General features: G+C 39.1%; 1 protein-coding gene across 1 annotated transcript in view; it reads right to left on the reverse strand.

Moving 5' to 3' along the window:
- Positions 1-15,815, reverse strand: part of LOC126980181 (scavenger receptor class B member 1) — a 169,494-nt gene that overhangs the window by 23,286 nt on the left and 130,393 nt on the right. The window contains exons 3-4 of the mRNA XM_050829787.1: positions 13,243-13,334; positions 7,044-7,204 (exon numbers count right to left, since the gene is read on the reverse strand). Of these exons, the coding sequence (XP_050685744.1) occupies positions 7,044-7,204; positions 13,243-13,334 (253 nt within the window). The remainder of the gene's footprint in view (positions 1-7,043; positions 7,205-13,242; positions 13,335-15,815) is intronic.

A 15,815-nucleotide genomic window follows, 5' to 3' on the forward strand; every position in this document is an offset into this window, starting at 1 on the left:
TTGATTCCTTTTTGAACCCTATATATTTATTATATAGGCAGCTCTAATATTACGTCATTAGTTGATTATGTTGGTATCAAGATTTAGTGCAATACAATACAAGCGACATTTCTCATTATTTTCTTTGAAAATCATAATAATAATATATTTTATTTGACACACACATAAAACATTGCATTGGTTAGGCAGAGTTTCATCAGCTGAACGTCCTGCTCGTCTCGTCCCTTATTGTCATAACAAAAATATGCATAGGTGTTGAGGCATTAGCACGGATTATGTTACGTGTGTCAGCTTGATATGTTTACAAGGCTACCAACGTCATGAACTGTCATAAGATATCCCAATTAATAATATCATTCATTTAACTACTGCTAATATTTAAATACTATTTAATTTAATTATCACTATAATTATAAATAACTATAATAGTGTATTTAGATCTTTACTTAATTTGATTCGTGTGAGTTAGTTAGTAAGTTGTTAGTTGGCTACACTAGTGACTTGACTACAGTAGTGCCAACTAACTGTTGGTTGTATCATTACGGTAGACGTTCGTGCCAGAGCGCTCAGTTCTAATTCTAAGGGGTAACGCTGTCCTAACAATTAATTGTCTTTTAATTTTTAATTATAAGTGTTTAATGTTATTCAAAGTTTGGAGAAACTTAAAAATACATATATAACAGTTTTATTAAGTGCATTTAAATTATAAGTGGAAGGCTCCTTTGCACAGGAAGCCAGCTAGATTATGGGTACCACAACGGCGCCTATTTCTGCCGTGAAGCAGTAATGTGTAAACATTACTGTGTTTCGGTCTGAAGGGCGCCGTAGCTAGTGAAATTACTAGGCAAATGAAACTTAACATCTTATGTCTCAAGGTAACGAGCACAATTGAAGTGCCGAGCAGAATTTTTGGGTTTTTCAAGAATCCTGAACGGCACTGCATTGTAATGGGTAGGGCGTAACACTTACCATCAGCTGAACGTCCTGCTCGTCGCGTCCCTTATTTTTATAAAGAAACCAAACCCTTCTACACCTGTATTCCGCTTCAGACTATGTCGATTGAATGCCCATAAACCATGGCCATTCATGGGTGTGTCAGTAATCAGCTGAACCTCTGGGCAACAGTTACTTTTGACAAAACCGCTACCTCAAGGTTTTGCAGTAATTAAGGCGTTACCTGCAGGGTTAAGGTTACTCTTAACACCAGGGGAGGAGGTAATTACATTTTTGATTTATCGATCGTAAAATGTATCATTAATATAAAATAACTGAGTATTATATGGACTTTTAATTGGTTTATTCGACATTGGACAAACCAAGGAACGACTTTAAAACAAGTGAAATTTACTCTACCCTATTATAAGCCTTTTATCTCACGAACCGTAATAATAATAATTAAATTTATTCAAATTCAAAACCAAAATCTCTGTATTTACTGTAAAACTTTATAAGTTATTAAGTGCAAGTCAGGATGAAGTACAAAACTTACAATAGCATTCGAATGAGTATAACAATATTCATTAACAATAAATTTAGACATATTAATTCCAACTATGTATATCATTCAAATAATCTTTCACATTATAATAGGCCTTAGACATTATTTATTTAACGATATATATTTTTTTTTTAATTGGTAAGATGTTAATATCATTTGGGAGTTTATTATAAATATAACATAGGCCAATTTAACGCAATTTTACTAAGCCTTGTAGATGGAATTGCAAGTTTATGTTTGTTTCGAGTATTAACATTATGTACATCACTATTATTTTTAAATTGGCTAATATGTTTATAAGCGTACAGGAGGTTCTCGTATATGTACTGGCAGTGTACTGTCATAATATTAATTTTACTAAACTTTTCTCTCAATTAATCCCTTGAACGCATTTTATAAACTGGTCGAATTGCCCTTTTCTGCAGCACAAATATGTTGTCAATATCTGCGGCCCTACCCCACAATATAATTCATTAGGACATGACACTGAAAGTAGTTGAAATAAAGAAAGTTCATGAAAGTTATAGAGTCAAAAAATGTTAGAAAACCTACTTAAAACCAATTTATATCAACCAGTTATCTATATATATATAATACAAAAAAATACCACAGTGTCTGAAGACGAAGATTTTTTAACCAGTGTGTGTTACCAGATGACATACGGAACACAGACGTGGTAGCTAACTATGGGCCTTTTGAGGAAGCTCATGGTCGCTCAGAGGGAAATGGAGAGGGCTACGCTCGGAGTTTCCTTGTGAGATCAAATCAGAAATGAGGAAATTTGTAGGAGAACCAAAGTTAGCAACATAGCCCAGACGGTTGCGAAATCGAAATGGCAGTGGTCAGAGAACATAGCTCGACGAACAGATGGGGCAGAAAAGTCCTTGAATGGCGACCACGTACGGAAAACGTAGTGTTGTTAGGTCCCCTACAAGATGGACCAACTATCTGGTCACGATAGCCAGAATAGGTTTTTTTTATTAAATTAAGGGACGAGACGAGCATGACGCTCGGCCGATCGCAATTGATGCGCCCTGCCTATTGCACTGCACAATGCAGTGCCGCTCGGGATTCTTGAAATAACCAAAAATTCTGAGCGCCACTACAACTGCGCTCGTCACCTTGAGACATAAGATGTTAAGTCTCATTTGCCCAGTAATTTTACTTGCGCCCTTCAGACCGTAACACAGTAATGCTTACACATTACTGCTTCACGGCAGAAATAGGCACCGCTGTGGTTCAAGCTAGAGAGAAGGCCGCGGAATGGGGTAAATTGAACATTGTCCAATTTAACCCCCAGAAGTCTCAAGTTTTCGCGTTTAACACTAAAAAAACCCCATTTGTCGCATAACCGCTCTTCTACAACACTTCCCTTAAAGCCTCGCCTCGTATCGGAATACTGGGTCTCTGGAGGGCACAGCCGTTTATTTGCAAGGCTGTTTGACATTCGGAAAACTTCAGAATTATCATTGTATTGACAGTGTTGTCAGCGATATAGTCAACAAAAGTATATTCTTGGTTTATTCTAAGATATAACTTTATACTAAGTTTATTAGCCGTTAGAGATTATAATTGATTGTAATAAAATTATTTTGCTTTTATTAGTGTGTGTCTTGTTTGTGTTTAGTAGTACATAAATAAATTAGCCCAATTGCTTCACAATAGAAATAGAAAGGCAAAGAAAAGAGCCTGTACAAATAATTCTCCCACTGTTTGAAATATGAATAAATTGTCATGTATAGTAATATATTTATCATTTGAAAAAAAAAAAAACGACGAACATTGGAAAAATATCTTCGTATATTCAACCATTATTTTGTTTTTATTTGTCATGTCGTGCATAAAATATCATTTGTCACGCCTACGTGCGTAGGTTTTAAATTCACGTTAGATTGGCGAATTTTATTTAAGAGTTAAATCTTTTTATATAATTTCATATTAGATAATTAATAAGTTTAGATGGAGCCTCTTCCTGTTAGGCAACGCATGACAGCAGGCCAGGTTTATACTTTAGTGTGGATGACAACTACGTCTTACACGTGATAAGGTGTAAGCGCTTTATAACCGACTTCAAAAAAGGAGGAGGGTCTCAATTCATCGGTATGTTCTTTTTTTCTTTTTTTTTTTTATTATTTATGCTTGTTACCTCAAAACTTTCGACTGGGTGAATCGATTTTGATAATTCTTTTTTTATTTGAAAGCTGGTGCTTCCCGTGTGGTCCCATTGTAATTTGGTCCAGATCTGGCATCCATGAGAAAACCTTAAAAGTCTTAAATTTGCAATACGTACGTATAGCAAAGTGGATGATAAATTTACGAATAACTCAATATCGCGCCAACCGATTTTGATGATTCTTTTTTTTATTGGAAAGGATATACTTCGAAGATTGTTTGGTTAGGTTAAACTCTTAGGAGCAAATGAACGATGCTCGACCAAATCTTTTGTATGCTATCCGAATATTTAAGTCATCTACCATAACATAGTTATGGTGAAGTTATTGTCGTAGTCGAATATGATGATCAATGGGACTCCTTAACGACTTACAGTATTGGTGCGATCTGTGGCAGAATTTCTTACTGTCTTTAATCAAATTGAAAAGTCTTCGTTCATTGCTGCATTGAAATTTTTAATTAAAAATTTGGTATATCTACACATATTTAGACAAATTTTTACTTAGTGTACTTCAAATTCACTAAAAATCATAAAATAAAAAAAAATAACAAAAAAACAACCGACTTCAAAAACACTATCCCAAAACAATAGATATAAGGTGCACTGAAAAGTATAAAAATAATTGCATATTCGAGGTGTAGACGGCATCGCCTGTACTGTCGTCTACATAGCAATGTATGTTGGAGGGGTCCAAGATATCATTGATACGCAGAAGAAACAGTATCCACCACACAGGGACACAGCACGCAGCCTTGGGGCACTCCAGCGTTCACGGGCTTCCGGTTTGAGCAATAACTGTTGACAACGACCTGTATGCTGCTCCCAGTGAGGAAGCTGGAGGTCCACTTGCATAAGCTCTCGGGAAGCCCAAATTATGCAAGTTTTGAGAGAAGCGCCTTGTGCCATACGCGATCAAAGGCCTTCGCTATACCCGGGCCAACTGCCAGACCTTGCTTTTGATAGCTGCCGCCCTATATGTTAGGTGTACCAGACGATCACCTGCCGACCAACCATGGCGAAAGTATGACAAACTCCATCAGGGAGCAAGGTCTAGTCACCATCGCCAGGGATGGTGTTACGCTTATGCATTAGTGGGCCGCAATCGTAGAGGAGATGAAGAGGCGTTTCGTCGGCCTCAAGGCAAGTTCTTTTGGTTTTTTATTCCGACCACACTGAAGTGCTTATTTAGGCGACAGTGTCCAGTTAGAGTCCTGGTAAGTATGCAAAGGCTTTTTCTGCTCAATGATAGGGCTTCTTTCGCATTTCTGTTATTGAATGCCTTGTTCAGTGCTTTCGTTAGGCATGCTAGGAACTAGCTCCTTACCTCCTTATTCATAATGGTCCGCTAACTTAAAACAGCCGCTAAGGAGTCTTTTTTCTCATTCTGACTGAGGTCAATAGAAGAAGACAGAGTGAGAATTAGCAATGCTCTAAGTTAGCAGACTATTATGAATAAGGGGGTTAGTATTTAGCTAACACACACATTGACAAATCAAAATTGTTCTCGCATCACCATTGTTGTAGGAATCCGTGTCAAAAGCTGAGTGACATAACATTACATATAGGGAATGTTCCGATATGCACTGCGAGCACTGCACAGTTCTGTTATCACTGTAGAAAAATTCGTTCCGTTATGGACTGCCAGTATACTACCGCAGTACCCTATGGAAATATATGACGTCATAAATCGCCGCCATATTCTTCTGTGAACACTGGCGTTTCCGAGGTAAGGTACTCGCAGTACTTTGATCACGTGATCAGTCAAAACCACTCGAGTGCCTAAAGTTTTATAAACAATACCTACAGTTTAATCCCAAATATTTTTAATTTGACAGTACTCTAACAACAGTGTTTTGTTTTTAATGAACTGAAAAACTTTAATACAATCATTTGAATGCTGCGTAAAAAAATGCGCCTGACAGTATACGGGATTGCGTTCCGTTTTATATAGTAACCCGTATTGACGTCACACTGTACAGTGGTCGCAGTGCATATCGGAACATACCCTTACAAAGATGAAACCGTTGGACTTCAAATCGTTCTAGACTCTAGAGTAATGACGTCCGGTACCACTTATGTTTCCTCTGGTGTGGCAGAGGAATGTGGGCGGCGGTAATTACGACCCGTATGCTCGTTTGTTCTCCTCTACCATAAAAAATAAACATACTTCGTTCAATAAATAAATTGTTAACAAAATATGAATTTATGGTCAGTAATGGTCAGTTTGTCACGGAAGCGTAATCTGCGTAGGCGGCAAGCGGCGGTCGTTCTTATATAGGATTTGTTTGACTTTATATATTTTTGACCTTTTTATTCACAATGTAAACAATAAATAAATTATTTATTATATACTTTCCCTTCTCGGAAAATGCCGAAACTGTGTCTTTTCTTATGCACAAATTCTCACGGAAATGTTAGATAAATTTTTCTAGACATTCCAAATGTCGTCAAAAATGTACGAGTGGCGTTGTATATACGTATACATTAATATATACAGTTAAAATTATTTAAAACATTCATTCAAATTAACACCTTATTTCGTGGCAATAGTTCAAAGTCCTCATAATGTTCAAATTCAAAGTCAAGTATACGCGTATCTTCTGATAGCTATAGCTCTTACGCGAACACGAGGCAAGAACATTTCCTTATAGCAATGAAAATGTAATTAATTTGCAAAATGATTAAAAACGTTGAGTTAGTTACACAGATTTGTTAATTTTTACGCATGGATATGCTGTTATTTGGACAGTATTTCACTGAACACGTTGTATTACGTGGCTTTGTATTCAAAGCGCGGTCTAAACACAACAGAACGAAATTTCTGCCTAATAGAAGCGTAGGCAGATTGATTGCGAGTCTAGTTGCTTATAGTATTTCAATGGCTATATCTTATATTTATAGAACCTATATCAAGAGTTGATACCTTTTGAACTTGTTAGTCAAATGAACATTTGATACTGAAAATTCAGATACAAACTTCCTATTTGCTATTTTTCGTTTTAGCTTCGACGTTGGTGTGTAGTTTTTCGATCTACATTAATAAGCTAATTTTGATTTGATTTTGTATAAAGAATTTTGTGGATGTATTGAGTATGGTTTCGCCTCCTGTTATAAAACCCTACATCATTCATACGTCTTGATAGACTGCAACAGCTGTGAAAACGTTATAAATAGAGGCGGACAATTCACCTAAATTTTGAGCAATGCACACATAGACAAAGTGACATACAAATTGCGAGTGTAAGACGTACCTTTTCGCGCACATTAAAGTAATAAACCTGGCCTGTTTTCATTGGTTCTAGCAGCAAGAGGCTCTATCTAATCAAATAAATTATCTACTTTTTATGCTTATAAAACAACATCATTACTTACCTATACACAAAGGGGCCGACTTCGTTCAGTCTTGGCTTCTCTCCGTTCTCAAGAAATCCCTGAGGATTTGTAACATTGAAGATGTAGACCTTCGTTAGCCTGACCACTCCAGGCTTCTGCCAGTAACTGTAGCTAACTGACCCATTCCATAATCTTAATTCCTGCAAACAAGACACGAACTAGAATTATATCTTCTTTAACGTGTGATCGGGCTTAAACAGACATAATGAACATAATCACTGTTTCAGTGTTTTAGTTACCGTGCGCGATTGTCTCACTCAGGGAGTGCACAATTTACTGTCGACCGCGTCGTGTGCACTCTTAAGCTAGCAATTAAACTTAATATTATATAGCGTATATTTATAAAACAGTACTTATTAGAATTCTTAACTAAGTTTTAATAGCAAAGCATCCTAATTCGTTGATGGTCCTTCGAGCCGCATATAAACATGTGCTTTAGAATACTGGTATGACGATTTTTTATCAAATTTAATGATTGAAACATCATCTAAAAGTTTATGTATTGCCGCTATGCCGTTTGCTTTCAGATTGTTCTTTTACAAGAATTTGAAGTGCAATCTGTTGACAATAATAATAGTATGCTTATATTGATTCCAACAATCTTCGAATATATAATATTATCTTTAGACTACGCGTTCAATATAAAATTTATGTTATTGGAACCCCACTCTGGGTATAGGCCTCCTCCAGCTTACTCCATGTATGACAATATATTGTAATTTAGAATTACGCGGACTGGTGATTTGGTTTTTTTTGTATAATAAATAACGTTTATGGGTAATCGGAGCATACATTGTCAATAGCCTAGATCAGCTAAAAAGCTATTGACACATTTGCATAAATTCCCGGGAAGCACATAAGAGGAAAGCTTCGCTATAAGCGATTGTGTCACAATCGATGTGTGTCACTGCTAACGAAAAAAATTTACAAGTATCACCAGTGACCTTGATGACAACCGATTACCGGCTACCGAGGGTGCTGGTGTTCCTCCAAGTAAGACAAGAGCAGGCTATTGAATCTCAATCACAATCAATAATAGCTTATAAATTGCACTCGACTACATTAAGAGAAAAGTCGGAATAGAAGGGTAAGGACTGGCGACAATTAACGAAAACATATCCGCAGCACTTTTTGGCGAAACGCTACCCGCCCAAGGTCAAAAGTCCAAGGTATAGTATAGTATCTTTAGCACGGTGCTATACCGGAATATTATTATCTCTGCCATGTATGAGTCACACCGTGGGATAAACAATGCCTTGGTCATGGTCGAGTTGGACCAGAACGAAAGCCAAGGAGACCAGCGTCTCCTTGCAGCGGTCAACTATGATTAAGATCAACAACTGATTAGCATCGAAGAGAATGGAATGCAGAGATGAAAAAAACAGGATCTCACACCAGTAAAAATAATAGCAAAGTAAAAGAAGGAAGCAAAAAAGACCGCATCTAATACCGATAAGAATAGCAAAGTCGAAGTAGAAAACGACCGCATCTCATACCACTAAAATAGTTAAATAAAAGAAAGATGCAATAAAGACCTCATATAATACCAGTGACAATAGAAAAATAAAAGTAGGATGTAAAAATGACCGCATCTCATACCAGAAACAATAGTAAAGTTAAAGAAGGATGCAATAAAGACCGCATCTCAAACTAGTTACAATAGCAAAGTACAGGTGAACAGGAATCTCTCCTGAACGCACCCAATCTCAATGTCAGGGTAATGTACTATCGACAAATCGAATCGTGACCTACCCTCAATAACGTTCTTATGTATAGAACGCCATTGCCTACCCTAATGTCTTTTTCCTACAGTCTTATTAAACAAGTAGGTCGAAATTCACTTGAAGATACATTTTCTAAATAACTGTTATCATTTTATTGGACACTGACAGTTCACCAATTGTGATACAATCTTTTTCGTGCAAATATAAACCTAACTATTTTTATGATTTTAAAAGAATTATCAACAGAATGGGTCACGAATCAATTTTGTCGATGGTTCTTAAAGGCATAATTCTGCCAATAAATGGAGAGCCAGTTTTTCCTTCGGTTATACTGCGAAAACTACTGAACCGATCGCAAAAATACTTATACGAAGATGCAGAGTGTTACGGAGATGGTTTTCTTATATATTAGAACGTTGATTACTTTTCCAGAACATAATATATTTTTATACTTAGAAATACCTATATATTTGCACGGGGTACTTAATTGGCATCACAACGTTTGCCGTGCCACCAAAATCGAAGTACGAACTTTCGATTGACGTACATTTTCCTGTTACGAATGTGTTTCGGATCCGAAGACCGATACGAAGTTCGCGATGAGACATTTTGTCTTTCGTTTTAATTATTTCCAAATTCACTTGACATTTTCATTTTCGTTGTTTGACATTATTATGATCGTAACTACAACTTCACTTTTTATGATTACGTCTATGCTTTCGATACGAAAACCATTCGCACTATTCAGGTCGGAAGTACTTTGGTAATAAGATTTAATTGGAATTCGCCGTTCTTTCGTTTCGGAACGAAACTTCGGCTCTCGATATTGGTAATTTTTTTTTTTTATTGAATAGGAGGACAAACGAGCGTACGGGTCACCTGGTGTTAAGTGATCACCGCCGCCCACATTCTCTTGCAACACCAGAGGAATCACAAGAGCGTTGCCGGCCTTTAAGGAAGGTGTACGCGCTTTTTTTGAAGGTACCCATGTCGTATTGTCCCGGAAACACCGCACAAGGAAGCTCATTCCATAGCTTTGTAGTACGAGGGAGAAAGCTCCTTGAAAACCGCACTGTGGAGGACCGCCACACATCCAGATGATGGGGATGAAATCCTAACTTGTGGCGTGTCGTGCGAAGGTGGAATTCGGCGGCAGGAATCAGGTTAAACAGCTCTTCGGAACACTCCCCGTGATAAATGCGGTAGAAGACACACAATGATGCGACGTCTCTACGCAACGCCAAGAGATCCAGCCGTTCACAGAGCACTGAGTCCCCGACAATTCGAGCTGCTCTACGTTGCACGCGGTCAAATGGATCGAGCAGATACTGGGGTGCGCCAGACCAGAGATGACAGCAATACTCCATGTGTGGCCGGACCTGCGCTTTGTAGAGCGCTAGAATGTGGGCCGGCTTGAAGTATTGCCGTGCTCTATTGATGACGCCCAGCTTCTTCGAAGCCAATTTGGCTTTGCCCTCCAGATGGCCACGGAATTGGCAATCGCTCGAGATTTCGAGACCCAGTATTCCGATACTAGGCGCGGCTTTAAGAGAAGTGTTCTCGAAGAGCGGTGATACGACAAATGGGGTTTTTTTAGTGGTAAACGCGCAAACTTGAGTCTTCTGGGGGTTAAATTGGACAAGGTTCAATTTACCCCATTCCGCGACCTTCTCGAGAGAGGACTCGATAGAAGACACAAGTTTCTCCCAGCACTGGTCGACGATTTCCCGAGAGAGACCTGCATGGCCTGTGTATACGGCATCACCAGTGCTGTCGTCCGCATAGCAATGTATGTTGGAGGTGTCCAACATATCATTGATATGCAGAAGAAACAGCGTAGGAGATAGCACACAGCCTTGGGGCACTCCAGCATTCACGGGCTTCGGGTTCGAGCAATATCCGTCGACAACGACCTGTATGCTACGCCCAGTGAGGAAGCTGGAGGTCCACTTGCACAAGCTCTCGGGAAGCCCAAATGATGGAAGTTTGGAGAGCAGCGCCTTGTGCCATACACGATCAAAGGCCTTCGCTATATCCAGGCTAACTGCCAGGCCTTCCCCCTTGCTTTCAATAGCCGCCGCCCATCTATGTGTTAGATATACCAGAAGATATATACCTGCCGACCGTCCATGGCGAAAGCCGTACTGTCGGTCGTTGATCAACTGGTGACCCTCTAGGTATACTAAAAGGTGGCGGCTAATTATGCTCTCCATGATTTTAGAGAGCAGGGAGGTGATAGCAATAGGCCTGTAGTTCGCCGGATCCGAACTGTCTCCTTTTTTTTGGATCGGATGGACAAGGGCTGACTTCCATGAGTCAGGGACTACGCCTTTGGAATAAGACTGCCGGAATAAACGCGTTAGCACCGGCGTCAACTCAGGGGCACACGTTCTAAGCACGATTGGAGAAATGCCATCCGGCCCGCTCGACTTCCTGACATCCAACGAAAACAGAGCTCGCCTAACAGTTTTCTGTCTGAACTGTACTTCAGGCATAGAGCTCCGACACCGCGGGATGGTCGGCGGTGTTTTTCCGTTGTCGTCAAGTGTCGAGTTGGAGGCGAAGAGAGCGCACAGGAGCTCGGCTTTCTCTTTTGCCGTATGGACCAGGGTGTCATTCCTCATGTGCAACGGCGGCATGGACGGCTGGTTGAAGTTACCAAGAGCAGCTTTCGACAACGACCAGAACTTGCGTGTTCCGGTCGGGTAACTGGAAAGCTGCTCGCCGATTTTCACGACGTGCTTAGACTTCGCACGGGCGATTTGCCGCTTAAAAAATCTGGAGGCACGGTTATATTTCCTCTTAAGAACTTTGCAGTTCGGATCCTTTGTGCCCAGCGCCGCAACCCAAGTTCGATACGCCTGTTTTTTGCAGTCAGATGCTGCTTTAACTGACGCATCGAACCAGGGCTGTGATCTGCCACCGATCGGTACTACAGAGCTTGGTATAAAAATATCCATGCCCTGCAGCACCACATCGGCTACTGCAACGCAGGCACTAGGATCATCCGAAGGGAAACAAACCTTGCCCCAAGGGTAGGATGCAAAAAAGGAACGCATCCTATCCCAATCTGCTGACTTGTAGTGCCAAACGCGGCGGGTCGCTGGTGGCGTCTGCGACGTTGGCGTTGGATAGGCACTACACTCCTGACCAGGAAATGGTCGGACGTTCCGAGAGGGGCGTCGACAAAGACCTGGTAACCATCGGGATGTGTAGTCAGCAGAAGATCTAATAAGGACGGCATGTGGCTATCCACATCCGGGAGCCGCGTTGGCCACTCAACCAATTGGGACAGACCATACGCCAATGAAAAATTATGCACAGATCGCCCTGCGTAGTCTGTGGTACGTGATCCAAGCCATTCGGCATTGTGCCCGTTGAAATCACCCAAGACTACGATTTCAGCGGAGGGGATCTGTGCAAGCACGTCGTCAATTGCCGCTTGAACGCAGCCCATGAGATGATCGGTTTCTGCGTTACCACTATGGGACCTGTAGACACACGCATAGATACGGACGCGGTCGTCTAAATCTACGCGGAGCCAGAGAGTAGACAGGTCCCTACCCTCAAAATTGCCGAGACGGCGACAGCAGATATCCTCCCTAACGTACACACATACCCCGGCATGAGGCAAAAAGTTGTGCTCAATTTTGTACCCGGGGTACGTTAAATATGACGTATCGCTAGGTCGAGATATATGCGTCTCCGTAAGGAAACACAAGGCCGGCTGCGCCGTCTCAAGGTGGTGGTGGACGGCGTTTAAATTGGAGTGAATTCCCCTGATATTGCAAAAGTCCACGTTGAGCGTGGAGCGGGGTGCCGTGGTGTTTCTGCCTCGTTTGTCCTCGGTCATGCGCGGTTCTGTGCCCACCCCAGAATACGAAGGGCAGCCCGAGCGAGAGTGCTCGGGGAGGGATTCTCCGGCTCTGGTAGAGCCGGTACCCTCCTGGGGTAATATCTCTTTATGGACCGCTCTCATATTTTGTTGGGGGGAGGGGGTGGGGGTAAGGGATGGCCTCCGGTCCTCGACACTAACCTATGCGAAACCCCCATGGGCCTGGGACTCCCCTAATCTTTTTACGCCCCGGGGAAAGTACAGGTCAAATAGACCTCCAGCGCTTGTAATGAATATATGTAGGTACATTTCGAACATTTCTATAAACAAACATCTTACTTTGAATTTTCTTGGATTAACGCGAGTGTTACACATTTAAATAAAACACTTATATAGGATTATAACGCGAGTGTGATCTCGATCCACGAGATCTCACGCAAAAATCTAACAGTTACAATTACACCTGTTTTAATCCTTTTAAAGTGTTTTATTTAAATCTTACTATGATTTCCATAGATTTAAATTTGCAATTTTTGAGGTAACTATAGCCCCGATAATACCACGAAAGTACATTGTATTTTTAACTAGATCAAAAATGTTTAATATAAATTAGACTTACCCTAAATATAATATAATCTAACCAAGGCACAAAGGATAGAACTACACCTAGAACTACTGTACATATACTGAAGGTAATCACTGCAAGTCGACCTGGAACAAAAGAGAAAATCATTAATTTTCAAATACATCAAAAAGAATCGGTATTTTTTGTCGTATGATAAGAACTGACAAGACAATTAATGCAATAACATTTTCAAATTCAAATTCGAATATTTTTATTCAAAATAGGATATAAAATCACTTATTTTATGTTTGATTTTATGACGATACGTCACTCGAAGGGTTAGCTCAGTTGGCAGACAACTCGCACCTAACACGAGAGGTGGTAAGTTCGAGTCCCGCATCATTCATGAAATTTTGTTTTCAAATTACAAACTGTTTAGATTTGCAACATATCAAGTCAATTTCCTAATATGCAATTATTGGGGTTGGAGATGGAGCCACAACCTCTCAGGTTGAACAAGTCACACCAAGATTAGCTTTTAGTAGTGATTTTCATTATTATAACACTAGAAATAAGGGATTGCTTGTAACTAATTCTAGTAGGCTTCATAAGATACATAAGGGTTCATTAAGGGTAAATGTATACACTTTTATAATAAAGTCCCAGCCACTGTTTAGGCATTATGTTTTATAAAAAAAATGGCTCTGTCGTAAATCCTATTACTCCACATCTGAATATCTAAGTGATCGGACAGCCTGGGACTAGATTATGATTATTTTATAGCAATAGAAATGACTGTACAATATTGTAAATTTTTATTGAAAAGATTGTGACTCTCAGAGCGCCATTTGTTTCCGAAGCGGTAGTAGTATCTAGTATATTAGAAATGACATCAAAAAGAATTCTAAAGGAATGCATTTTGAGAAAATAAATGCCTTTTATATCTTTATTTACATTCGTCACTCGAACGGTTGTCTCAGTTCATAATTTTTTTTTTTTTGCATAAAAGCTGAAGGAAAAGTTGTTGTTATCAACGAACACACCTAAATTAATTATTCATTGTATTCAAATATTTTAATGTCTCTGAGAGTTTGTGAGTTTATAGGAACTATTAACATTATGTGAGTATTTTTAATACCTTAGAGTTTAGAACATGCAATTAAACTCAACAGAATAAAACAAAGTTTATGTTGATTTAGCATTGGAACTTTATACAGTGACTTTGTAAATTCTCTACTAATATCATATTGAAGTCTTAGATCATTTATACATCAAGAAAAGTATTTCTGCCAGAAAAAGTGGCAGCTGTAAAAACGTCGAAAATAATTGAGGTTGACAGTTACCCTCTATTTTTTGCAATGCACGAAAACTAACACAAAGCGAAATACAAATCTCAAGTGTAAGACAAAGCTTGTCACGCACACTAAAGTAATATACCTGGCCTGTTTTCATCGGTTGTGGTAAGAAGAGACTCCATCTGAACGCATAAATTATCTAAGAATGAAGTTATTAGTTAAGCTAAAAGATTTTCATATATAACTAGTAAAAAATATAAATTATAAAAATAAAAGAGTTGGAAATTTTATTCCTCAGTCACCACAATAGGTACAGACCCCCATAATCTTCATTTTTTTATGATAGTAAGGGACGAGACGAGCAGGACGTTTAGGTGATGGTTATTGATACGCCCTGCCCATTAAAATGCAGTGCCACTAAGCATTCTTGCGGCCAAATTTTTTGCGCGGCACTACAATTAGGTACGCACGTTACCTTGAGACATAGGTTGTCTAATCTCATTTGGCCAGTAATTTCACTACGACGCCCATTCGATTGAAACACAATAATGCTTACACATTACTGCTTCACGGCAGAAATAGGCGCCGTCATTATTTAACTTAAATATTAAAAAATAATTATTATATTGATGTTGTTATATTTATAATTCTCTGTTTTATTAATAGAGATATAATTAAGTCATTTCTATCATAATTTTTGTATAACTCTTTATTTGTCTAATAATGTCTAGTCATAAGCATATCTCTAGACTCATAAGGCAGACAGACTTGATATTTGGTAGGAATATTCCTTTCACCTAGTAGATAAAAGACAAGAACGGATTTTACCAAATTCATGAACAGAACATCGTCTGTCGGGTCAGTTAGTTAATTATATATAAATTGCTTAACGTTGGTATATCACACTTGTAAATGCTTTATATACCGTAAAGTCATATCCTATTATGTCCTTTATGTACTTACTGAAATTACTGTTGTATAATAATTTGTGTGACTATTTGAATGAATAAATAAATAAAAAAAAAACGTTTCTGTGGTTTTGATTTTTGATACTTAAATCCAGTTCCTGTTTTTTGCATTTCAATAACCGATATGAAACTTTTTGACGATTTAGTTTTCAATTTGGTATTTGTATGACTGTGACAGATAAACATTTTCCATACATACATACAGGCCCAGAGGCAAGGAGAGTGTACAAAGTACCACCTTCGCGTTTTAATAGGTCTACTGGAAACCCAAGCGCTGGCAGCTATTTCGGTTAACGGATCAGCCTAGCTATCCAACGAAATACTTCCAGTATTCTTGGTACACTTCCCCTTAATGATAGTTAAA

Source organism: Leptidea sinapis, chromosome 5 (assembly GCF_905404315.1).
Source record: "Leptidea sinapis chromosome 5, ilLepSina1.1, whole genome shotgun sequence".
Lineage (NCBI taxonomy): Eukaryota > Metazoa > Arthropoda > Insecta > Lepidoptera > Pieridae > Leptidea > Leptidea sinapis.